Source organism: Schistocerca cancellata, chromosome 4 (genome assembly GCF_023864275.1).
Source record: "Schistocerca cancellata isolate TAMUIC-IGC-003103 chromosome 4, iqSchCanc2.1, whole genome shotgun sequence".
NCBI classification, from domain to species: Eukaryota; Metazoa; Arthropoda; class Insecta; order Orthoptera; family Acrididae; genus Schistocerca; species Schistocerca cancellata.
The window spans coordinates 45,724,403-45,750,268 of NC_064629.1; the positions used below are offsets into that span (position 1 = coordinate 45,724,403).

General features: G+C 42.3%; 1 protein-coding gene across 3 annotated transcripts in view; it reads left to right on the forward strand.

The window, feature by feature from the left end:
- Positions 1 to 25,866, forward strand: part of LOC126184978 (TBC1 domain family member 22B) — a 154,209-nt gene that overhangs the window by 91,893 nt on the left and 36,450 nt on the right. For all 3 annotated transcript variants that reach the window (XM_049927678.1, XM_049927679.1, XM_049927680.1), the window contains exon 7: positions 15,417 to 15,545. In XM_049927678.1, coding sequence (XP_049783635.1) covers positions 15,417 to 15,545 — 129 coding nt within the window. The remainder of the gene's footprint in view (positions 1 to 15,416; positions 15,546 to 25,866) is intronic.

Below are 25,866 nucleotides of genomic sequence, written 5' to 3' on the forward strand. Positions count from 1 at the left end.
TATATTTTTGCTCAGGGCTGCCTTGTCACATGACGTGACAGCAGTGCTTGTAACACACAAAGTCAAAACTAATGGGTCTGTGATGTTAATGTTAATGGGATAACGGACTGATATGAATGACATCCCTTTCCCAACAAGCCAACCCAACAAATTATGACTCGAAACTAAGTAGGTTCATATTTGTCCAATCTTGACGTTGGTTTATATTTGTCCAATCTTCAAGTTTTCATTTATTTGCGTGTCATAAACAATGTGTCTTTACCTACGACTTATTGCAATAGCTGGCATAAAACTTCCATTGGAAAATTCTGCAACACCATTAGTAAAGAAACTATGCTCATGACATGTAAATAAATGAAATTATTTGTAGATGGGATGCCAGGCATCTTAAAATGTCGTCATGGAGAAATAAAGTAACTGGTTGCAGCTAATTTATTATAAATTACCCACAATTTCAACAGCTGCAGTGTTCTAACATGTCCACAACAGACAAGAAAATTAGTTACTAATTGTTTATATGAGAAAGAACTGTAAGCTTTTGAACTGAATGTCAGTTTGTCAGACTGATAATTGTCCTCACATACTCGGTACACGTTGGTAATACTGAATATTTTGGGTGGCGTCAGTACTGTTCCTCGATATTTCTAGCTTTAACAATAAAATAACACTCGCCCTCAGGCCGGCATTATATTGATGTATTGACAATAGTGTTGAATGTGTGAGGGCCTTCTGACTTCGGTGTGAAATTTGTATCACTGCTAATGGTACGCACAAATCGTAAGTTGTTTACACTGCACAAAAAGGACAGAACTGCTCACAGAAATGACAGCAGAGGCTTTAAGCCTGTACAGTCAATAAAACAAGAAAAAGACAGTACTCACGTGACGCGATAGCAGCACGTGTAATATACAAGTTCGAAGACATCTGGTGATATGCAGGTTTGCAGATAACATATTTGGACTCACCCCTAAGGTTTTCAAGAGAACATGCACATTATCATACAAAGTGAAATCCAAAAAATGGCCACACAGCCAAAAGGAAACTCACCTGGCTTGACAGCAGCTTGCCCAGAGAATAAGGTGGAATTTTGTCATCCATGACTGTGACAATACACGACACCCCATCTTCAGATGTTTATATTTATTTTTGCACCATACTTTAACTCAGCATCTTGGTTCCTTACAATTCATCATAATAACTCATACCCCAAAATAAAACTTCTAAAGTTCATGTAATTGCACAGAAACCCATGAGAAACATGGCGACATTGTCAAAATCCAATTTGCTGATCACACAAATGTTGCTGTCAGGCATTATGAAAGCTGAAAAGTTACACTTAATAAATGTATTTACAGTAGTTCATTGATTTAAAGAAATATTCAATTACAGAATAATGTGAGCTCTGAGTTTGAATTTTTAATACAAGATTGTTGATATCTAGATTTATGTCACTGATACTGAGTCTTTAGGTATTTTCCAGGTTGTCGTTTGTTAACTTTGTACGTGTGTTGCATCATTTATTTGTCTTCATTAGAGAAAAAGTTGTTCACACTCTGTGCACTTCCAAAAGACAAATTTTCCTTCTTGCAAAGGATCGCTTCGGTCAAATAAGTTTTACAAAATTCAACTAGGTTTACTACTTTGAATTTAAAGACAGATCTTCCTGAAGTTGAATAAGTTCCATTTGAAAGATTTCAGGGGCCTTTTCTTCATCACATGTTATTGGGTTAGCAAATGTAGCAAACATGCTGTCTGCATTCCTGAAATCAGAAAACCGTGTGGTAAACTGAACTAATAATGATTTCAGCTCATCAGCATAAGTAACATAATCAATATTTTTGTGAGTTGACACTGTAGGAAAGTGGTAACGTTTTCCAGCTCTCATTTGCATTTCCCACAAGTGCATCTTGTCTGAAAAGCTTTCAGATGGCTGTATAATTCATGAATTAAATGTCCTTGTTTCTGGAGTTTGTAATTTAAGTCCTTTAAATGAGCTGTGATGTCAACCAGAAATACTAAATCACAGATCCATTGGGGATCATTTATTTCAGCCAGTAGTTTCCCTTTGATAGCCATAAAATCGGCTATTTCTTGTTGAAAATAATAAAAACGTTTTAGCGTTTTGCCCTTACTCAGCCATCTCACTTCACAATGGTAAGCTAAATCTTCATGTTCGGAGCACAGGTTGTCCAAATACTGCTTGAATTGGTGGTGATTTAGTGCATGAGACTTAATGAAATTAATGCTGTGGTAACCACATCCATTACCTGTTTCATTTTAATTGATTTAGCACACAAATTTTGTTGGTGAATAATACAGTGAAGAATTGTTTAACTTTCTTTGTCAATATTTAGTTCAGAAGATTTTTCATTTAATTTGCCAATAAAACTTTTTTGTGAACCGACCATTGCAAGTGCTTCATTAGAACAAACTCCAATGAGTTGACTCCACTGCAGGTTGAAGGTTTCAATGATTTTTTCAACTTCATGAAAAACATCTTCAACAGTAGTGGTTCCTTTTAATGGCTGTAATGCTAATAATTCTTTCATTATTTTGAAGCACACATCTACACCACGCGCTACGGTTGCAGGTTTTAATCTTGCCTCGGGCATGGATGTGTGTGATGTCCTTAGGTTAGTTAGGTTTAAGTAGTTCTAAGTTCTAGGGGACTTAAAATGACCACAGCAGTTGAGTCCCATAGTGCTCAGAGCCATTTTTTATCTACACCACGAACAAAAATCGCTAATTGAGCCATGTGTGACAAATTAGTGCTCTCGTCCAAAGCAATGGAAAATGCTTCGAATGTGGCAGCACCATCACACAAACTTTTTTACTGTCACCAACCATCATCTCAGTTCATTGAACCACTGCTCGTTGTGACAAACGTATTTGTTCAAACACGTTTTCTTACCAGGACTTAGTACATCTGCAATCTGCATCATGAATTTACCTTCAGAAAAAGGCTTTATTGACTTCACAATGTTTCTGCTCACTATAAAACTAGAGTTGAACAAATTTTCGCACTGTGCCCTCAGTTTGGCAAGCATTTGCTGTTGCTTGTCCAAATTGGAAATTAATAACTTAATTTTGTCTTTCCACAGTTGCCCTGTAAGCTGTTGTTGAGCAGTGTGTTTTGTAGAAAAGTGCCCTTTCGTGTTATATTTTTTCACTACAGATAATGATTCACTACACTACGAGCAAACAGGTTGATTGATGTACATAGTGAAGAGTCCATTTTTGCTGGAATTGACGACATTCAGCATTTACTTTCCTCTTCTTAAAGCCAGACATTTTGTGAATAAACTCGACACTCGGAGACACTTGCATGAAATTAAGAAACAACTAACATAGAACTCCATGTACAAACTGACAACAGTGAACTTGTTTGTTCAGTGGAACGTGCTGCCGATGCTGAAGTCAACACATTTCGTGGGCAGTCGGTAGTTTTAGTGGCATTGTTGCCTACTAAAAAAGTGTTTGCACTGGATCAATGTTTAGTGCAGACGTAGGCCGTAAATAATGTGCACATTTGACTGCTGTGCTGCAGCAGCATAGGAGGCTGCACTGTACCGTGCTACACATGCAAGGTGCTAATGAGGTATCAGCTGCTTCCACAGTGACAGCTGATGCAGCAACAGCCAGTCGCTGAGGCCAGATCTTGCCTGTGTGGCATCCCTTGTCTTGTAAACACTGGCCATCTGCTGTGGCCCGAGACGTGTCACCAGGCTGTGTTCCATTTGACCAAGTCTTGAAGCAAGGCTTTCACTGGTCTGCATTGTGAGCGGCTCACCCGTGAAGTGGATATAGATTGTGAAGTTCTGGTCCATCCTACAATTTTAATCTACCAGGAAGTTTCAAATCATGACTGTAGTTTCCCCTTGCTTCCAGCTGTCCGCATTACCAACATAGGAAGCCACTATTGCTTAATATTATGAGGCCAGATAAGTCAATCATCTGGATCAGGCACGGCTGATAGTTACAGGCTCTAAGACTGAGCTGCCCCAAAATATATATTTAAATACATCCCTCAATAATGGATTATGAATTTAAATTATAAAGAAACTTTTGAATATCTCTCATGAATTTACCCAATTACATTCAACAGTTTATGAAACTGTTGACATTGACTGATATATTTCGAAAACACATTAGTTAAGGCTGTGCCTTTAAATGCTAGTCAAGCTGCATGTAGCAAAGTTTTGGGAGAATGGCTTCTGCAAAGTACAGCTCTTATGGTCCTCTTGAAGGCTCAGTTGCTTCAGCTTAGCTGCCCTTTGTCATGTCTGTGCCATGTAAATATCACAAGCAGAACTAGGGAGACGCATTATTATGCTTGATTGAGGCCTGTATTTGGTGGGTTTTGTCCGTGGCTTTATATTATAACTTTTATGTCCTAGGAATAAATGTTGCTTCAAAGCTCTAGCATGTTGACGGTCTCCCAAAAAGGCATCATTATTGATACCATTTTTTGTAAGAAGATGATGGGAAATGTCATATTAGTGCTCAAAGAATTTTTGTTGTTTTGATATTATGACTAGAGTGTTAGGGAAGTATTTCATTACAAGGTAATGCCACACTGAAGGTGTATCAAAAACGCTTTGTTCTTGGCATGATTAATTGTAAATAAATATCCATTAGACACATCAGTAGCTAGGGCATTATGCAATATAAGGCACTTAAACTTGCGAGAGCAAGGTAGTGTAGTGGATATAGTCAAGACCGTGGAGATACATAGTTAAAGTTCATGAGTTTGCCTACTACTGCCCTCCAGTTTTTTTTTATTCGCCTCTATGTTTTTTAGAATATCTTGAGACTTTCTTATTAATTTAATATAAGTATGTTCTGTGATATTAGACGTTATATACATATAAGAGCCCTCTTTCTCTTGAGAGAGCTTGTTCCATTGTGTGAATGTGCTGGAAAATATGGGTCCATGAAGATTTTTTCCTATGTCACTGCTTGATTCCATCATGATGCGTTATTTATTTATTCACCCAAAATTACAATCCCAACACAAGACTTGTGATCTCATGGAAACATCACTCTATTGTTGCGCGAACTCATAAGTGTTACAGATGGAACACACACAAAACATTAAATGTTTCAGGTTTAGAATTGAGAACACAAAAACGTTAGGTATGCAGCAAAGCTAACATACACAATATTAAATATCTCTCCAAAATGCATCTTTTAGTACAGTTTGTTGTGATAAAAGTGTTGGGAAATGTGATGGTGGATAAATATACTACCTATAGATTGTATCTTGAAGTTATCTTTTGGTGTTATTTAAGAGTTGGTTATGAAACAAAAAGAATTTTGGTGTTATTTAGTAGTTGACTGAAACAGAAGCAAGATAAAATTGTAACCTTTTGGCTAGAGTGCAATATTGTGCCCCTACCCCCTACTCCCCCCTGCACCAACGAGGTGTAGTGTAGCCTGAGGTCTAGATTAGTTCTGGTAGATAAATGTTTCAGCCTTCCTCGGTATGGAAACGACGAGCCGTGCCCAATTTAGACTTTTATCCCAGCAGCCAGTGGAGAGGCTGCTGCCTCTCATTAGGAACAGTATTTTAGTCTGGAGGGCTGTAGATGTCCGTCAAATCTGGTACGCTTATCTGTACCATTATTGCCATGTACACCATAATCTCTGTTTTCTGTATTGTTCCCCAAAGTGTCAAACTTTTTGTGCATTACAGTAGAACCCCTCTAATCCATCGTCTTCGGGACCGGGACCACGGTCAGAAGGAAAAAAAAGTCGGATTATCCGAAAAATCTAATATTTATTGCAAAAAATATAAAAAGACATTAATTATAGAAAATTAAATGATTTAAGAACTAAAAGACGTCTACAGCAATATAAAAGATGTTTTTTACACAGTGTTAAACAACATATTAACTAAAAAACGTCTGCACACATTATAATATGTATTGGTCTGAAATGATTATACTGTATGCATTGTTTTTACAGTAAAAACGAAAACAGATTACTTGAAAAAAAAGGTCAGTGATACATTTTTGTTTAGCAGATGTTATTCTAGATTTAGCTGCAGTGTCCCTCCATTTTTTTTATCCACAAAACGTCCATTGGAGCTGAAGTTGGATTCTGCTCGATGTATTGAAGGGCGATGTCAAAAGCGTTTTTTTCATCGTTGTGTGAAATATGGGTGGGGGCTTCGTCTTCGCCGTCCAAGTCCTCATTCACAGTTTCCTGGCTAACAGCGGCAACAATCTGGTCCTCACTGAGCTCTTCACAAGTGTCACAGTCTTTGTCACATTCGTTGATCCACTCTTCAAATTCATTGGCAGGGATGTTCGGCTCCAGAGTTTGTAGATCCTTAACGATTTCCGGTGCGTCGTTGTTTTGCTCATCTTCGGTATGCTCATTTTCAGTCATAACTTGTGGCCAAAGCTTACGCCATGATTTCCGCAGTGTGTCAGGTTTCAGTTCATCCCATGTTGCAGTGATTGTGTAGATAGCATCTTTGATGTTCAGGGATTTCATTGCCTCAAGTAAGTTATGACCTCCTTCAGATTTTTCCAAGATTTAGCTGATATACTTTCTGCGATATCGCCTTTTTAACCATTCGATAACGCCCTGATCCATTGTTTGGATGAGTAAGGTCACATTAGGAGGCAGAAAGAGATCTTTTATGTCCCCTTTCACTAAATCTTCCTCAGATGGATGTAATGGTCCAACAGTAGTAGAGCGTGAACAGGCAGTTTTTTTCTTTCTTTTTTTCCCCCCCCCCCCGACCGATGGCACACACTCGTCGAAAAACCAGGATTTAAAAAGGTTGCAGTCCATCCAAGCAGATTTTTGATTGCAGTAATAAACCGGCAAGGAAGATACGTTTATATTTTTGAATGCCCTTGGCTTCTTAGATTTGCCAATGACGAAGAAGGGCAGCTTGTGGGTACCATCTGCGTTGCTACAAGGAATGACTGTTGTTATGTCTTTTATAAGTTTCGTTTCTACCACGGATTCATTTGGAGCTGTGAGCGTTTTTGTTGGCAACATTTTAAAGTTCAGCCTTGTCTCGTCGATGTTATACACTTGGCAGGGTAACAGTTCATTTTCTTCTAAATTTCTTGAAACTTAACAGAAAAGTCCGTAGCAGCTGAGGCATCGGCAGATAGTTTTTCACCGGAAATAGAAACAAATCGGACACCGTGACGAGTTTTCCAACGATTAATCCAGCCTTCACTAGCAGCAAATTTACTTTCGGCATCCAGTTTTTTGTGCAAAACTATCGCTTTTTCTTTGAGAATTGGCCCAGATATTGGAGTTCCTTTCCTTCTTTCTTGACAAAACCACATCCACAATGCGTTACCAAGCAAGTTCCAGTTTAGGCTTTTTTAATAATTTGCGATTCTTCAGAGTGTTTTCACCATAAATCGTAAATGTATAGGATTCAATGTCTTTCCGATTCTTCTTCCAATCCTTAATTGTCGTAACACCTACATTCAATTCCTTTGCAGTTTTTTGGAGCGATTCTCCTTCGTCCAGTCTTTGTAGCACTGCTAATTTTTCATTTAGTGAAAGAGTTACGTGTATACATTTGAATCCAGACATGTTAAAAAACCGACAACTGTACACACAATGAATCTACAGTAATAAGTACTGTAGAGAACATGGAATAAAGCAAGCAACGGCGTTTTTTAATTCCAACAAAGGATAAAACTGCACAATAACTTACAGTATAACAATATGCACAGCAATAGACACCGCAACAATGGCCCGACAGGTGTCCAGTCAGTACAAGTCGGCACAGGCTCGCGAGCCTGAGCGTGGTTGGACTAACTGGAGTGACGGACCATCCAAGGTCGGATCAGAGGGGTTCTACTGTACTTGGGTTCTTCCTTTTTTTTTTTTTTTGCATTAAAGTTAATATTATCAAAGTTAATGTCATACTTGTACACTCATGTTCAGAAAAAACAGAACACCTTGAATGACTATTCACAAGATGTGTTCATTAGTAGGTTCTGTAGAAATTATTAGTATTTGAACCATGTCGGCCCTCGGGTTCAAGGTCAACATCGATATTGCGATGCAACATTACCTACCTATAAACTGTGCCTGCGGCTCTTCTTGTCACTATAAACTGAAAGTAATGCATCAGTGTGACTTGAGCAGACATGCAGGATGTGTCACATATGTATCTGTGGACCCTGATGTCAAATCAGTGGGTTTGAAAGAGGACAGATCATTAGCATGAGAGAATGTGATGCATCCATCTCGGAAATTGCTGCTCGTGTGGGACCTAGTGTTTCAGCAGTGCAACGGGTGTATGCAGAATGTTTCAGGGAAGACCATAGAACATGGCAAGATGTGTCAAGTCACACCACTCGACCAACCCCGAGAAGTTCGGCACCTCATCCGAATGGCATTGCAGGACAGATCTGCTTCCTCCTTGCCTCTGGCGCAACAGTGTAACACATCATACACTATCAGGGATGACAGTTTGTCACCATTTATTAAGGCATAGGTCACCTGCGCGTCGTCAATTTCTCTGCTTACCTTTGACGAATGTGCAGAAACATGCTAGATGGCAATGGTGTGTGGAATGACGTCACTAGCGACAGGAATGGCATAGGGTAGTGTTTTCGAATGAATCCAGGTTCTGTTTGTTTGAAAATGATAGCTGCATTTTGGTTCACTGCAGACAGGGAGAGCAGCATCACAGTGACTTCATTCACACAAGACACAGAGTGCCAACTCAAAGCCTTATGGTGTGAGATGCTATTGAGAACAATCACAAATCACACCTGGTGTGTGTACAGGGCACTGTGACCAGTGTGACCTATATGAATGATATCCTGCAACTCATAGCCATGCCCTTTGTGCACAACACCCCATACATCATTTTCCCACAAGATTATGCATGACTACATGTTGCTGCACGAACATATGTGGTGTCACAGGATGTCGGCCTTTTCCTCTGACCCTCCAGGTCATCAGAGGTTTCATCCTTATGGCAGTTTCCTAATATGTTCAGATTGTCTTGGCTGGATGCTTTAAATACTTTAAACTATCAAATTATGCTGTTACAAAGAAAGGGTCGGATGATTCCCGTTATCTCAGTGCTAAAGAATTTGAGTCACTATTGCTTTTATTTGTTTATTGCTGTATTTATTAAACCCATTGTCTTGTTATCTAAAACGGGTTGCACTCTACACGTTTTCTTCGATAAATTCTTCTTTGGCAGTGTTGAATTCAAAATAGAGATGCTGTGGACCATGGCTGTTCCCAGTTAACAGAGGAGTCCTGCCTTGCTTCAGAGAGACATGCTGTAGCTTTAGCCCTTCCCAGATGTCTGGGAAGGTTTTGTAGAGCCAGTCACAATTGCTTTGGCAGGTATTCATTCACTTGTGCCTTAGCAGGACTTTCTTTGCAGATTCTGTTAGAGATTTACATCTGTATGTTGTCCAGCTTGCCCTTCTTGATAAAATATGAAGTAGATAAATACCTGGTAGTAATATTTATTGTATTTATTGGGAATGTGCCTAAAACTGCAAGCAGTGACTCTACTACAGTGCTTCCATATTGTACAGTAAACCTTATTAGGATGCCCCTCTGCACCTTCTACAACAGCGGTTCCCAGCCTTGGGTTAATTACCTCTAGAGGGGTAAAATGAAATTTTCTGAGGGTTAAAAATTAAAAAAAAAAAAAACTAAATTATTTTCAAAAGATCATTACTATTATCACAATTTTGTAGGACTCTAATATTGATTATATAAGTTATCAATGATTACTTTTTCTCAATTAGTGGTATTAATGCAGAGGAGGTTACAGGTTCCTCACATAGTCCACCCACTACACACACATTGTGCTTTGTCCCGTACATCACTGATGGCAACACAGCAGCAACTACAGAAGGGCTACTATACTATTGTACATAATTTTATTGTTATAATAATAATTATTATTAGAGTGGTTAGACACAAAGCATTAACAGCCCAAAGTTGTCAAATTTCTGCCAGTTCAGAAGTAAGGAGGGCAGTAGTGAAGTGATTTATGAACAGTAACTATAGTGGACACATCTGAATTTATTTGGTTTAAAAATGGGGTCTCAGTATGCAGGTCAAGCACCACAGTGGGGAAAATTAGTGCAAAGGAAGCATGTTTTCTAACAAATGTTGAACCTCACTGTGGACTGTTAGCTTTCTTTTCTGAGGAGGAGTTGTGGGTAGCCCCCCCCCCCCCCCACCCCCCACCCTACACACACACACACACACACACACACACACACACACACACACACACACACAAAGTATCATTCATTTTTCATCATTTTAAAAATAAAAGTAACTTGGTGAAAATGTGGGGGAGGGGGGACAGTAGATGGCAGGTGGGGGAGGGGGGAGGTACTAGCTGATGTCTGATTGCACTCAGAGGTAATGATCTAAGATAGGTTGGGAATCACTGTTCTTCAAGATATTTCTACTTCAAGCTTAACAGAACTGTTGTGCCCACACACTACCTATGAAACTGGGCGTGGTCATCACTGTAAAAATAAGGGCCAGGAGTTCAATAAAAAATCATTGCCATCTATATATATATATATATATATATATATATATATATATATATAATAGAAGGAAACATTCCACGAAGGAAAAATATATCTAAAAACAAAGATGATGTGACTTACCAAATGAAAGTGCTGGCAGGTCGACAGACACACAAACGAACACAAACATACACACAAAATTCAAGCTTTCGCAACAAACTGTTGCCTCATCAGGAAAGAGGGAAGGAGAGGGAAAGACGAAAGGATGTGGGTTTTAAGGGAGAGGGTAAGGAGTCATTCCAGTCCCAGGAGCGGAAAGACTTACCTTAGGGGGAAAAAAGGATGGGTATACACTCGCACACACACACATATCCATCCACACATATACAGACACAAGCAGACATATTTAAAGACAAAGAGTTTGGGCAGAGATGTCAGTCGAGGCAGAAGTGCAGAGGCAAAGATGTTGATGAATGACAGGTGAGGTATGAGTGGCGGAAATTTGAAATTAGCGGAGATTGAGGCCTGGTGGATAACGGGAAGAGAGGATATATTGAAGAGCAAGTTCCCATCTCCGGAGTTCGGATAGGTTGGTGTTAGTAGGAAGTATCCAGATAACCCGGACGGTGTAACACTGCGCCAAGATGTGCTGGTCGTGCACCAAGGCATGTTTAGCCACAGGGTGATCCTCATTACCAACAAACACTGTCTGCCTGTGTCCATTCATGCGAATGGACAGTTTGTTGCTGGTCATTCCCACATAGAATGCATCACAGTGTAGGCAGGTCAGTTGGTAGATCACGTGGGTGCTTTCACACGTGGCTCTGCCTTTGATTGTGTACACCTTCCGGGTTACAGGACTGGAGTAGGTGGTGGTGGGAGGGTGCATGGGACAGGTTTTACACCGGGGGCGATTACAAGGGTAGGAGCCAGAGGGTAGGGAAGGTGGTTTGGGGATTTCATAGGGATGAACTAAGAGGTTACGAAGGTTAGGTGGACGGTGGAAAGACACTCTTGGTGGAGTGGGGAGGATTTCATGAAGGATGGATCTCATTTCAGGGCAGGATTTGAGGAAGTCGTATCCCTGCTGGAGAGCCACATTCAGAATCTGATCCAGTCCCGGAAAGTATCCTGTCACAAGTGGGGCACTTTTGTGGTTCTTCTGTGAGAGATTCTGGGTTTGAGAGGATGAGGAAGTGGCTCTGGTTATTTGCTTCTGTACCAGGTCGGGAGGGTAGTTGCGGGATGCGAAAGCTGTTGTCAGGTTGTTGGTGTAATGCTTCAGGGATTCCGGACTGGAGCAGATTCGTTTGCCACGAAGACCTAGGCTGTAGGGAAGGGACCGTTTGATGTGGAATGGGTGGCAGCTGTCGTAATGGAGGTACTGTTGCTTGTTGGTGGGTTTGATGTGGACGGACGTGTGAAGCTGGCCACTGGACAGGTGAAGGTCAACATCAAGGAAAGTGGCATGGGATTTGGAGTAGGACCAGGTGAATCCTACTCCAAATCCCATGCCACTTTCCTTGATGTTGACCTTCACCTGTCCAGTGGCCAGCTTCACACGTCCGTCCACATCAAACCCACCAACAAGCAACAGTACCTCCATTACGACAGCTGCCACCCATTCCACATCAAACGGTCCCTTCCCTACAGCCTAGGTCTTCGTGGCAAACGAATCTGCTCCAGTCCGGAATCCCTGAAGCATTACACCAACAACCTGACAACAGCTTTCGCATCCCGCAACTACCCTCCCGACCTGGTACAGAAGCAAATAACCAGAGCCACTTCCTCATCCTCTCAAACCCAGAATCTCTCACAGAAGAACCACAAAAGTGCCCCACTTGTGACAGAATACTTTCCGGGACTGGATCAGATTCTGAATGTGGCTCTCCAGCAGGGATACGACTTCCTCAAATCCTGCCCTGAAATGAGATCCATCCTTCATGAAATCCTCCCCACTCCACCAAGAGTGTCTTTCCACCGTCCACCTAACCTTCGTAACCTCTTAGTTCATCCCTATGAAATCCCCAAACCACCTTCCCTACCCTCTGGCTCCTACCCTTGTAATCGCCCCCGGTGTAAAACCTGTCCCATGCACCCTCCCACCACCACCTACTCCAGTCCTGTAACCCGGAAGGTGTACACAATCAAAGGCAGAGCCACGTGTGAAAGCACCCACGTGATCTACCAACTGACCTGCCTACACTGTGATGCATTCTATGTGGGAATGACCAGCAACAAACTGTCCATTCGCATGAATGGACACAGGCAGACAGTGTTTGTTGGTAATGAGGATCACCCTGTGGCTAAACATGCCTTGGTGCACGACCAGCACATCTTGGCGCAGTGTTACACCGTCCGGGTTATCTGGATACTTCCTACTAACACCAACCTATCCGAACTCCGGAGATGGGAACTTGCTCTTCAATATATCCTCTCTTCCCGTTATCCACCAGGCCTCAATCTCCGCTAATTTCAAATTTCCGCCACTCATACCTCACCTGTCATTCATCAACATCTTTGCCTCTGCACTTCTGCCTCGACTGACATCTCTGCCCAAACTCTTTGTCTTTAAATATGTCTGCTTGTGTCTGTATATGTGTGGATGGATATGTGTGTGTGTGCGAGTGTATACCCATCCTTTTTTCCCCCTAAGGTAAGTCTTTCCGCTCCTGGGACTGGAATGACTCCTTACCCTCTCCCTTAAAACCCACATCCTTTCGTCTTTCCCTCTCCTTCCCTCTTTCCTGATGAGGCAACAGTTTGTTGCGAAAGCTTGAATTTTGTGTGTATGTTTGTGTTCGTTTGTGTGTCTGTCGACCTGCCAGCACTTTCATTTGGTAAGTCACATCATCTTTGTTTTTAGATATATATATATATATTTTTTCTCCATGTGTGTGTGTGTGTGTGTGTAGGAGAGAAAACCTTAATTAGCTGTAGTAGTTTATCATCATCATTTCTTTTGGGCCTTTGTCCCACTTTAACATGGGGTAGGCCGAGTTACTATGGATTTGGCAATGTTAGTGGCAGAGGATGGCTGGATGCCCTTCCTGTCACCACCCCGAACCCCCCGGTACAGAATTAGTGTACCCCAGCTGTCTGCATCTAGTGTAAGCCATGATATAGTGCAAACATTTTCAAATTTGTGCGAGTCATGTAACTGTGGCAGAACGTGGGGACCAGCCCAGTATTCACCTAGCGGGATGTGGGAAACTGCCTAAAAACCACACCCAGGATGGCTGGCATACCGGCCCTCGTCGTTAATCTGCCGGACGGATTCGATCCGGGGCTGGCGTGCCTACCCGAGTCGAGGAAGCGGCGCATTTGGCGTCTCGGCTACCCTGGCAGGTCTAGCTGTAGTAGTTTATGTTGTACAAATATTAGTAATTATGGGGATGTGAATAACACTATTACTGGGTGTCCTAATTATAAATTTCATTTTCATGTAGAAAGTGGTGGTGTTAGAAATACTGACTTCAACAAATGCTGATTTCTGCACTGAATTGTGCTTGTATAGCTCTAACAATTTCATAAATTATCTTGTGAGATATAGCTGCTTGTCCCACTTCTTGGGGTATTACATTGTTCATAGGTGGCAGTGTGCAAGCTGTAATCAGTGCTTTTTTTCTGACTATTAAAAATACACTGATCAAAAGTATGTGGACAATTGTTTGTAATGCAGTTCAGCTAGCTCAATGGCTGTGCGTATGGAGTTAAAAGGAATGGGGTACAATGGTTGAGCAGCTCCTGATCAGCCACATATTTCTGTAGTTTATGCAAAGCAATCATGAGGTCGTGTAAGAAGTGATGCTATTGGACAATGGATGACTGGAAATGAGTGATTGAAAGTGACGGAGTTTGGGTTTGGCATCTGCTTGAAGGATGTTACCAGCCATCTTGCGTAGTACCGACAGTAAAGTATGGAGCTGGTGGTGTTGCGGTGCAGGGATGTTTTTTGTAGTTATGGTGTCGTCGCTCTATTAATATTACGAAAATGCTAAATGTGGAAGAATATGAATGCATTTAATAACGTAGTGTACTGCGTACAGTAGAGGAACAGTTCAAAGATTACGGTTGTTTGTAACGAGATGATAATGCTACCTGTCATAAAGAAGCATCTGTGAGGCAATGACTTGTGGACAATAACATTCCTAAAAGGAACTGGCCTGCTCAGAGTCCCTACCTGAACCCAATGGAACACTGTTGGGATGAATTAGAAGGTTGACTTCACTCCAGACCCCAGCTTCCAACATCACTACCTTCTCCTTATGGCTCTTCAGCAAGAATGGGCTGCCATCCCTATACAGACATTCAGACACCTTGTTGAAAATGTCCCCAGCAGAGTTCAAGCTGGCATTAAAATCTGGTGGTGTGCATTCTTCTAATATAGAAAGGTTTGTACTGAAATCATCTTCTGAAGTTCTCAGATTGCTTGTGTTGTTGTTGTTTTTTTTTTTTTTTTTTTTTTCTTATTTTATACTTAAATTTTTTGGAATATTTCTGTGATTTTGCTATGTAATGTTGTTCCATAATATTCTCTGCTTGTATGTTAAGATTTTGTTGCTAACTTCTCCTTCTATTTACATATTCTTGTGCCTCAGTAGTCATATTGCAACTGTTTTAACAACTATTTCATACTTTTTAATTACGTTGACCACTCAGTGGCAGGCAGGAGTCCATAATTACATTTGTGAATAATACATTCAGTATTTGTAAACAAAGGACTTGCAGAGTTCACAAGCACAGTGGCTATGTATTATAAATAGCTGGAAATTGAAAGCATTCATTTGATGAAATTGTGGCATTTGTAGCTATGATGTATGAGCCACAGTTATATATTGAGCATTTCTTAATTTCAGTTGTCTTAGACATCCTCATTTTGAAATTAATTATTCTCTGTTGCAGGGTTATTTACCAGCAAGCTTAGAACGAAGGCAGCAAGTGTTGGAACGCAAACGAATAGACTACTGGAATCTTGTGAAACAGTATTATAACACAGAGAGAGATGAAACTTACCAAGATACATACAGGCAGGTTGGGTACAATTGATTGTTTTTATTCAGTATTAGTGCAGTTGTTTTAGAGCTCATTGTGATGTCATTAGAATTAGCTGTTGTGCTGTAAGTGGCAAAAGAAATATGTATGTTTTGTTATGATGATACCGTGACAGATTTAAAAATTGTTTCATAATTTTTATTGAGCATTTGTTTGTGGGCCAGGTGGAATGAGTCTTGTGACCAGAAATCAGTATTAGTTGTTGTGGCACAAAAATTGCTGTCTATAAATATAGGTAGTGGGATTAGTAAAAATAAATGTTACTGCATACCTCCATTTCCTCTTAAATCTGTGAGGGACGAGTTTGTTTTCAAGGAATTGATTTGCCATGGTAAACAAGCTAGTCAACAGAAATTCTTAATTTTCCACCTTGACATTACTACTACTTTGTTATTATTGTTCTTCTTGCTCTTTAACAGTTTACCTCAGAATAATTAAATCATCAGCTTTAAGACTTTCAAGTGCTGGGACTCATATTTCACACAGTAACCTTATGTTCCATGCCCAGTTAAATTAGACTTAGCATCTGTCTTGGGAAAACAAAGTGCTCCTGTCAACATTGTGAGTGGAATGGTTTTCTAATTTCACATGATTGGGATGTTTTCTGAACTTGCATTTGCCTTTGGCATGACAGTTGAACACTTGGGAGGATGGCACTTCAAACCCTTGTCTGGTCATCCAAATATAGATTTTCCATGATTTCCCTAAGTCACTTAATAGAGAGGCCGTGATGGCTCCTTTGAAAACAGACAGCAGATCTCTTTCCCTATCCTTTAATCCAAGCTTGTTCTGCCCCTAACAACCTTGCTGTTGACAAGGAACTGAGCTGTGTATTTCTTCTTCCTGATGTTGCCATAAATTGGTTAATGTTAAGTGCAAGTCTCAGTAGCAGATACTGTCATGAAGTCAGAATGTACAAGACTGTAAATAAAGATGTATGACAATAGGATTTTGTAACAAGGTGTGTGTTACTCTAGCAGAACTGTGTCTGGTTCTGATTACCACATGAATCTAGTGTTTTAATATCTAAAAGATTTTTTGATGAAAACAATACTAATTGACAACCAATTTCAGGCTAAGAAGTGCCCAAGTAGTGTCATGCTACGTGAATGCTTATTCTGTTCCTTTCACCAAATGGTTCCGAGTAACAATAGACGGAGTGTATACGCTCCGGGACAACCAGGAAATCTGGGAAAAACCCGTGAATTTTTTCATCCGGGAGAAAACCAGGAAAAATATAGGAATTTTTCATTGTTTTAGTTTTCAGTTAAATTTTTGTAATATTGACTGGTAAAAACTGGTACGCTAACGAAAGAATATTACTGTATCCCGCTACAGCAAAATAATACTGCAACAGTAAAACATAAATGAGAGGAGAAAAAAATAAAACTTTAGTTGCAAAAGAAATGTGCCCTTCACAACATCCCACTTTCCAACAGCAAAATGTTTCAAAGGCCTTAGGACGAAGACTATGCAATATTTCTTAACAACAAATTACTTCTGATGAGTGTGAAATCAAAACTGTTTACATTAGGTTCATTCAAGCAGTTGCCAGTGGGCTCATACGCATTCATCGTTCAGTCGCATATGAGCAGTACCTTCTCCTGCTTCTGGCTACCTGAAGGCAGATGCTAAGTGGAAAAATTTTTTCTGGAGTGCCCAAACTGCCAGATTCGTGCATGTGCTGAGCAGTCTTAGTTGTAGTGACCTATGTTTACGTTTATTGATTTTGCTGTTTCCTCTTAGTTTACAGCTCCCACATCAAAAAAAAAAAAAAAAAAGATTTCTGTGGCTGGGAGATACGAAGTGAATGAAAATACATTCACATAATTACGGAAAGCTGAAATCTATTATTAGTTTCATGTTTTTTGGTTTTATGTTATTTCTGTGTTTTTGGCAGTCGAGCAATAATAGTCTTGCAGAATGATGAAGTTATTTTCGTCGGTTTTCTAAAGAAATTTGGCTTTAATTAACATTTTCTGCTGAGGTAGTCAATTTATTTGAAAGGAAGTGTTTCATTCCACAGTATGGCTAGTTCCAACTGTCTGCTGAATTTCAAGTGCACGTTTTCATCTTCTGGCAAGTACGGCTTTTTGCCATAATAAACAACCAAATGTGAGATAGTGCAGTTCTGGTACTCCAAGAAATCTGCACCCTGAAAACCACAGTGAAAAGCTTGATATGAGGTTTGTGCCTACATCATTGTGAATATGGACATACAAATGTGCACTTCAAACCAAATTATATATTTTAGTATGGTTTACGAAATTCTGTTGCTCTTGGAGTATCCTCTGGTGTTCTGTTTCTTTTATGACGTAATGTAAGATCTCGTAATGCTTTATATGTACGAATTTATAGGCTTCCTACATCATTGTAGCTACGCACATGTGGTAATGCCTTCTTTCTGGCGCTCTCTGTCAACTACCGAAACAAACCTATTTCTAACAGGTTTTGGGGAAAATATTGCGGATGGTGGTTCGAAAAGCGTTTCTTTCAAAGTAAATTTTCTTTTATGTAATATGAAATTTGTTACACATGAGAATGTGAAATGAATTTCGTAAATCACAGAACATTTGACTCTCTTTTAAAGCTTAACGCTTTGAGGACCAGCCACTTAGAAGAATTTTGAGCCCAGAAGAGCAGACATTTATATCATTATTTTAAATGTTACTGGCACATTTGTGTGGTGTATCTTAAAGTGTAACACTCACTAAAAAAAGACTAGTATTACATGCGAAAGTGGAACTTCTCTTGTAGCTTATTAATCTTCAAGATCAATATTATATGTGAAACCTTAGCTTTTTTTTTAGCTACACTACATATGTTAATTTAGGCCATTAGCTTTTCCTATTTGTGTGCTCGCTTAACTTTAGTGATGTTGCTACTGGCTGACAACATCACATTATATACTCTGAATGTCTGCTGTCATCGGCTGACGAGGTCACATGACATGAACAATGATTGGCTTACAAAAGGGCATCGCAATCTCTATTTCAATGCTTTAGATACTAACTTGCTGTGCTTGGTGGAATTCGAATTTATGATTTTGTAATTACGAAAATGTCGAAGCGTACATGCTGCCCCCCCCCCCCCCCCCCCCCTCCCCCCAGAGGGGCTACAGTTAAACTTTTGGTGTGTGAAACAGGCTGTGTTGCAGTTCAACTAAATTTTAAAACCAGATCTTGGGCTCCTTTAAAATCTCCATACTGTTCATAAAATTTGATTTGGTGATCCTAAATTGAACAGTACCCTGCCTGCCTGGAATGCTCTCAAGAGCTACTGTGGTACAACTGTGGTTTGCACCGAACAAACAAAATAAATTAAAAATTTGGTCCATATCTTTGCACAGGACCCAACAATATGACATAAAAATCGTAATTACGCAGCCAAAGGACTCCAGTCAAGTATGTGTACGAGGTCTTAGATGCATGTTACTTTGCAGGAGTGTGTAGAGAACATGGAGCCACCAAAGTAAATGTATTGAAATACTGATATAAAAATATAGTGCCAAAGAAGTACATGTAGAGGATAGAGAGAACACTAACAATCACATAGAGGTCCGGGATGGGTGGCTTCTATAGTGGCAGGGTTGAGTTCAGGTGATGGGCTGTCGTCAGGATGTTGTCTGATGGTGGCTCAAGAGAACATCATTACAGTTGCACACATTACAAGCTACAGTCTTCGTACCATTGTCCTGTAGTAGCAATGCTCCCTCGAAGTGTGCTGTCAGCAGCGAAGTCAGTGGTGCTGATACAACAACTGCCAGCGGCATGGCTGGTGGTCAAGATAGAATGCTGACGTTTGGCATCCATAGTAGAATGTGCACTGTCCCGTCACGAGTCCACACCTGTGCAGATGCTGAATCCCATTATGATTCTTGCAGAGGAAGACAGCCAGCCTCTCCATGATGGTGTCTGCTCTTATGAGTGGAGGTGTACAGTATCTGTTTGCTTGCACACATATATGTGGTTGGATAGCTGCACTGCCCCAATCATGAACAGTTGCCCTCCAAGACAGAAATCCGGCTGTGGCTAAAGTTAGCCCAGAGGTGATGAGTCAATGGAAGTGGACTTAGAACATGCAATAGCCCTATCACTAGTGGAGCCTAAGTCTTGTAGTGGCAACTTACAAGAATTGTCACCCCATCACCTGACATGGATTTCCCTTCGTAGTTGGTGCTGCCAGGCTGCAATGCCTTAATATCGTAGCAGCCATTTTCATTGTGCCTATATGTGATTCAGTGCCTCTTCTATATGATGAGTAGCAATCTATCCTCTTCATATTATTGTTATTCCACCCAGAAATTTCCATTGTTTGAGGTAAATGATGACTGCATGGAATGAGATTTTCACTCTGCAGCACACAGTTTTAATCTGCCAGGAAGTTTCATATCACTGCACACTCTGCTGCAGAGTGAAAATCTCACTCTGGAAACATCCCCTAGGCTGTGGCTAAGCCATGTCTCCGCAATATCCTTTCTTTCAGGAGTGCTAGTTCGGCAAGGTTCGCAGGAGAGCTTCTGTAAAGTTTGGAAGGTAGGAGACGAGGTACTGGCGGAAGTAAAGCTGTGAGGACGGGGCATGAGTCGTGCTTGGGTAGCTCAGTTGGTAGAGCACTTACCCGCGAAAGTCAAAGATCCCGAGTTTGAGTCTCAGTCCAGCACACAGTTTTAATCTTCAGGAGGTTTCATATCAGCGCACACTCCGCTGCTGAGTGAAAATCTCATTCTAGAACCTGGATTCATCTGAAAAAATGACAGTTTTCCATTCGTGCACCCAGGTTCGTCGTTGAGTACACCATCGCAGGCGCTCCTGTCTGTGGTACAACGTCAAGGGTAACTGCAGCCATAGTCTCCATGCTGCTGCAAGCAGCATCGAACTGTTCGTGCAGATGGTTGTTGTCTTGCAAATGTCTCCATCTGTTGACTCAGGAATTGAGGCGTGGTTGCGCGATCCGTTACAGCCATGTGGATAAGATGCATGTCATATCGACTGCTAGTGATACAAGGTCGTTGGGATCCAGCACAGCGTTCCGTATTACCCTCTTGAACCCACCGATTCCATATTCTGCTAACAGTCATTGGATCTCGACCAACGCAAGCAGCAATGTCGCAATACGATAAACCGCAATCGCGATAGGCTACAATCTGACCTTTATCAAAGTCAGAAACGTGATGGTACGCATTTCTCCTTCTTACACGAGGCATCACAACAACGTTTCACCAGGCAACGCCAGTCAACTGCTGTTTGTATATGAGAAATCGGTTGGAAACTTTCCTCATGTCAGCACATTGTAGGTGTCGCCACTGGTGCCAACCTTGTGAGAATGCTCTGAAAAGCTAATCATTTAAATATCACAGCAGCTTCTTCCTGTTGGTTAAATTTCGCGTCTGTAGCATGTCATCTTCGTGATGTAGCAATTTTAATGACCAGTGGTGTAATTTGTGGCAGTATTTAACTGGTGGCTGTTTCCCCCAGTTGGAGCATTGTCTCCTTAAGTTCTACCATATGTCACCAAAGGTCAGTTATGGCTTGATGCTTGAACAGAAAATCTAGCCCCAGTATTGTGCAGTAATGTTCACGTACATGAGGTATGACTACCACGCACTCCTGAGATTGTTCTGCCCCATCCTGAAAATGTAATGTTGCTAAGCCCAATGAGTTCACATCATTATCCCCCACCCCATGCAAAGTATAGTGCAGTGCATGTAACCTTTTCCTACCTATGAGGTCCAAGCGCACCACTGACACATGACACATACACACTTGTGTCCAATAACAATGCATGCTTCTTACCCCTGTGTCGTTCTCCACCTTGCATATGTTTCTTCAGCAATGAAATTTAATGGGAACGTCATCTCTCAGACTTGGTGTTCCCGTTTGTATTTAACGCCTGAACATTTCGCCCCTGCCGATTCTGCACCTTGCTTCTGCAATCCCATTGCTGGTCACATAGTGACTGACGGCATTGCCACTATAGGTTCCCTGCACACCCACATCTGTACCACTTTGTCAGTAGATATAACTCTTAATCTATTGCACAACACTGTTGCTAGGTCTGTTTCCTCTTGCTCAATAACACTCCAGTGCTTAAGTCTTTTACGGTACTTGCCTGAACCCTCCTAGACACATCATGCAGCAGGCATCTTTAGTAAAGCACTTGGAGCCTATGCTCTGCTTTCTGGAGAATAATCTTATTTGCTTCACTTTTCTTATCCTGTCACTGAAAGTTACCACTGACTCACTGTGCTTCTGTGACATTCTACTCAGCTGCCCCAAAAAGCCTCATGGTAATCTGTTCCCTGTAGCATTGCTTGAGCCTTTGTCCAGACTGCTCAAACATCAGTGCAGTTTTCAGTTATTCATTTCGACACACGAATCCTTTTGCCTCCTCATCAATTGCAACATACGATTTGTAATAGCTCATCATCTTTCCAAAACCCAATCTTTGCTGCTGCCTTCAGATCAACCAGAAATGACAATACGTCCTCAGTTGTCTTGCCAGAAAAGGGGGTAATCAAACTAGTGGCAGCTGGATCCACTGGTAAAAGAGTATGATGGCCCACCTTCTTTCATAGCAAACATTTGACTGTGCACCTGATTTGTCCACAGATAATTGTGCTGCCTAATTTATTAATGACTCAACACCTCCTCCCTTGATGCACTCTGTATCCTGGACTCTGTCATTGTGGAAGCTTAATCCCTAGTACACAAAAAAGTATAACAAAACAACACTGCCGGCCGCGGTGGCCGTGCGGTTCTAGGCGCTTCAGTCCGGAACCGCGTGACTGCTACGGTCGCAGGTTCGAGTCCTGCCTCGGGCATGGATGTGTGTGATGTGCCTAGGTTAGTTAGGTTTAAGTAGTTCTAAGTTCTAGGGGACTGATGATCTAAGATGTTAAGTCCCATAGTGCTCAGAGCCATTTGAACCATTTTTTGAAAACAACACTGGGACAATGCCCAAGCACAGTCATAGAGTATTAGCTTACACATTATGTCTGATCATGAGCCAAATTGACTCGCTACACTGCCCAGCAGTATGGCCACAATGGTGGCACGTGAAACACTCCACTGATACCGATTCAGCGTATGGTGCTCTAATAACTTGCACTGCGAGCACCTTACTGGTTGGAAATATCACTGCCTGGGGTTACCATGAAATTGTGACAAATCTGTTGGTTCCTCCATCTTCATAAATACTCTCAATTTACAATGATCATCCGACCTAGATCTCATCGTCTGTAAGTGAAAGTAGGAGAAGAAAACGAAACAGTTGTCCACCCGTGCCACTGTAACTCTCAGATGCTAACCGCTGTGGCTGCTACGTGATGCTGGGTCTGGCTGCTAGTGTTCGTCTCGGAAATTCTTATGACACCAAAATGTGGAGGTCAGGGTTGGGTGGGCTCTACAGCTGCGGCGTCAAGTTGAGGCAGTGGGTTGTCATCGAGATGTTGTCCAGTGGTGCCACCAGTAAGTGGCTGCCCTCCTAGGCAGAAGTCCAGGTGCAGTTAGCCCCAGCTGTCCCACCAACTGACCAACTGATCGGCACCGAGTCCAAGGCAGTGGACTGGGAACATACAGCAGGCTCCTCAGTGGTGGAATCCGGGTCTTATCGTGGCTGCGTGCAAACCTGTTCTGCCTTGTTGCCCGGCATGGATCTTTCCTCGTAGTTAGTGCACGATGGGTATTTATACAGATTCGGTGCCCACGTTGTTGATATGGTGAGTTTTGGACCCTGGCCACCAATGTGGAAATCTGATGGTAGTATTGCTGCATCTGATGGAATGGTGGTTTGATCTGTGGCCTGCTTGTGACAGCTGTGGCAGAGTTGCTTTTTAACTTTGTAGCACCGAGAAGTGTTGGTGGCATTACAGTCTGAGAGTTTAACATGACTGTTTAAAGCATTCCATTTGGGCCACAGTGACTGCTGCATTCCCCAAGACATTGTAAAGTTTATCGACTTCTCTGTGTGGCTTCTGCTTACAAGAGGGAGGATTCGGGCAGATTGCTATATGTTTCAGAAATACTGTTATAGATTTTAAAATCATCATCATCAATTTCAGTACGAGATTCTTCGAGCAGCCTCTGAATTTCTCCCTCAGTCAAACTGTCTCCATTTTACAACAAACTTTCGCAATCAAGACAACTAACGAAGCACACCGCAACAGTGATGTGCAGGAACTGGTTATGCCTTTAATATGTTTTTCAAGTCATGTAGCACTTTGTAATAGTACTAAAAGAGCAAACAACTGACTTCAGGACATCACTGCTCGGCAATAATGCATAGTGAAGTAAACAATCAGGAAAACAGCACTCGGAGATTCTTCGAGTGCTGTCTATTAGGCAAATCGCAACGCACCCTCAGTTTCTACAGGCAGCGACTAGAATGTATTTGTTGTGGGTTGGCAGGAGAGCCAACACCGGTATGAGAGGAAGCCGAAAGGCACGCGTTTTAGCTCACGCAGGCTGGCGTGAGGTCTGGAACAGGACAAGGAAACTAGACTGTAGAAAAAACTGATGTAGCTGGTGGAATACTTAACTTTAATCCATAAATGGTGAACGTCGCTCTTGACGGTAAATGTTTTACAGCATCAATAGTAACTGGTAATATCGCCTTGCTAGGTCGTAGCAAATGACGTAGCTGAAGGCTATGCTAACTATCGTCTCGGCAAATGAGAGCGTATTTTGTCAGTGAACCATCGCTAGCAAAGTCGGTTGTACAACTGGGGCGAGTGCTAAGAAGTCTCTCTAGACCTGCCGTGTGGCGGCAGTCGGTCTGCAATCACTGATAGTAGCGATACACGGGTCCGACGTATATTAACGGACTGCGGCTGATTTAAAGGCTACCACCTAGAAAGTGTGGTGTCTGGCGGTGACACCACATTCCTCCCCCGCAAATCGGCGGATGGTTGTGGCATAAGGCTTCCGCCCGCCGTGGGGAGGACCCCATGTTGACGTATGCGACGAGGTTGGGAGCCTAACAACAGGCGAGGCTGTGCCACCCGCATCCTGCCATTCGGACCGAGAGGAGCTAGGAAACGCCTGAGAACCTGCTCCAGGGTGCACGCCAACATGCGGTGTATGCGCCCGGAGAGAGACAGGAGGGGCCGAAGGGTCGACCTCCATCGGGCCGGGGCACCCGACGGGCGAAGACGACATAAGGTCCGGAGCTGGCAAGAGTTCCATGGCGGACGACAACTGGTCACGGGAAGCGATCGGCGGCACGTGACCCAGGGGTGCGCCCTGCGGTTGCAGCGACGCGTCCACTGCGGGCGGTGGTGGCGGCGGCGCGTCGCCATGGGGCAAAATGGAAGGCAGCATCACTAACACCTGGGGCTGAGGCGAGCCAGTAGATGGGTCCCCAGGGCGCTGACCGGACGGCACCGTCGCTGAAAGCAGACGGGGAGCGGTAGATCCCGTGCGACGACAGAGGCGCAGCTGATTGTGATGCCGACGCACCTCACCAGAGGCCCCCCAAAACCAGATACATAGCGTGGCTGAGGCAGCGAATAATGCGCCCTTCGAGCCAACGCTGTGAACCTCGATAGTTGCGGTAGTAGACAACGTCGCCTGGGGCAAAAACAGGTGTCTGCCGCTGCACAGGAACCTGATGCGGTGGATGTAGCAAAGACATCAAGGTGCGATGAGGGCGACCGTGTAGCAACTCAGCCGATGAGCGACCATCTCGTGGCTGAGAGCGATACGAGGACAAAAAGAGCAATAACGCATCCTCCCGAGAATGCGACTCTTTCAACTTCAACATCAGTGACGTGAAAGTCCTGACCAATCGTTCAGCGGCACCGTTTTACTGTCGTGAAAACGGCGCGGATGTCAGATGTTGAATACCATTGGCCTTGCAGAATGACTAAAATTCTGCGGACATGAATTGTGGGCCATTGTCGGAAACAACATTCTGTGGAAGACCTTCAATGCAAAAGATAGCAAATAACGCTTGGATGGTGGCAGATGACGTCGTGGAAGACATCCGGACAACGAAAGGAAAATTACTGAATGAATCTACCACAACTAACCATCGAGAATTCCAGAATGGACCAGCAAAATCGATGTGTAAGCGTTGCCAATGGGAAGTGGCTTTTGGCCATGCAAAGAATTTCCGCGGTGGTGCTGATTGTTGTCCGGCACACACCATGCAAGAAGAGCACATATTCGTAATCGCGGCATCGATTCCGAACCACGTACAGTGCTGACGAGCAAGTTGTTTCTTTCTCACTATACCCCAATGTCCTTGGTGGAGAAGCCATAAGACAGAGGACTGTAACGAACATAGTACCACGACCCTG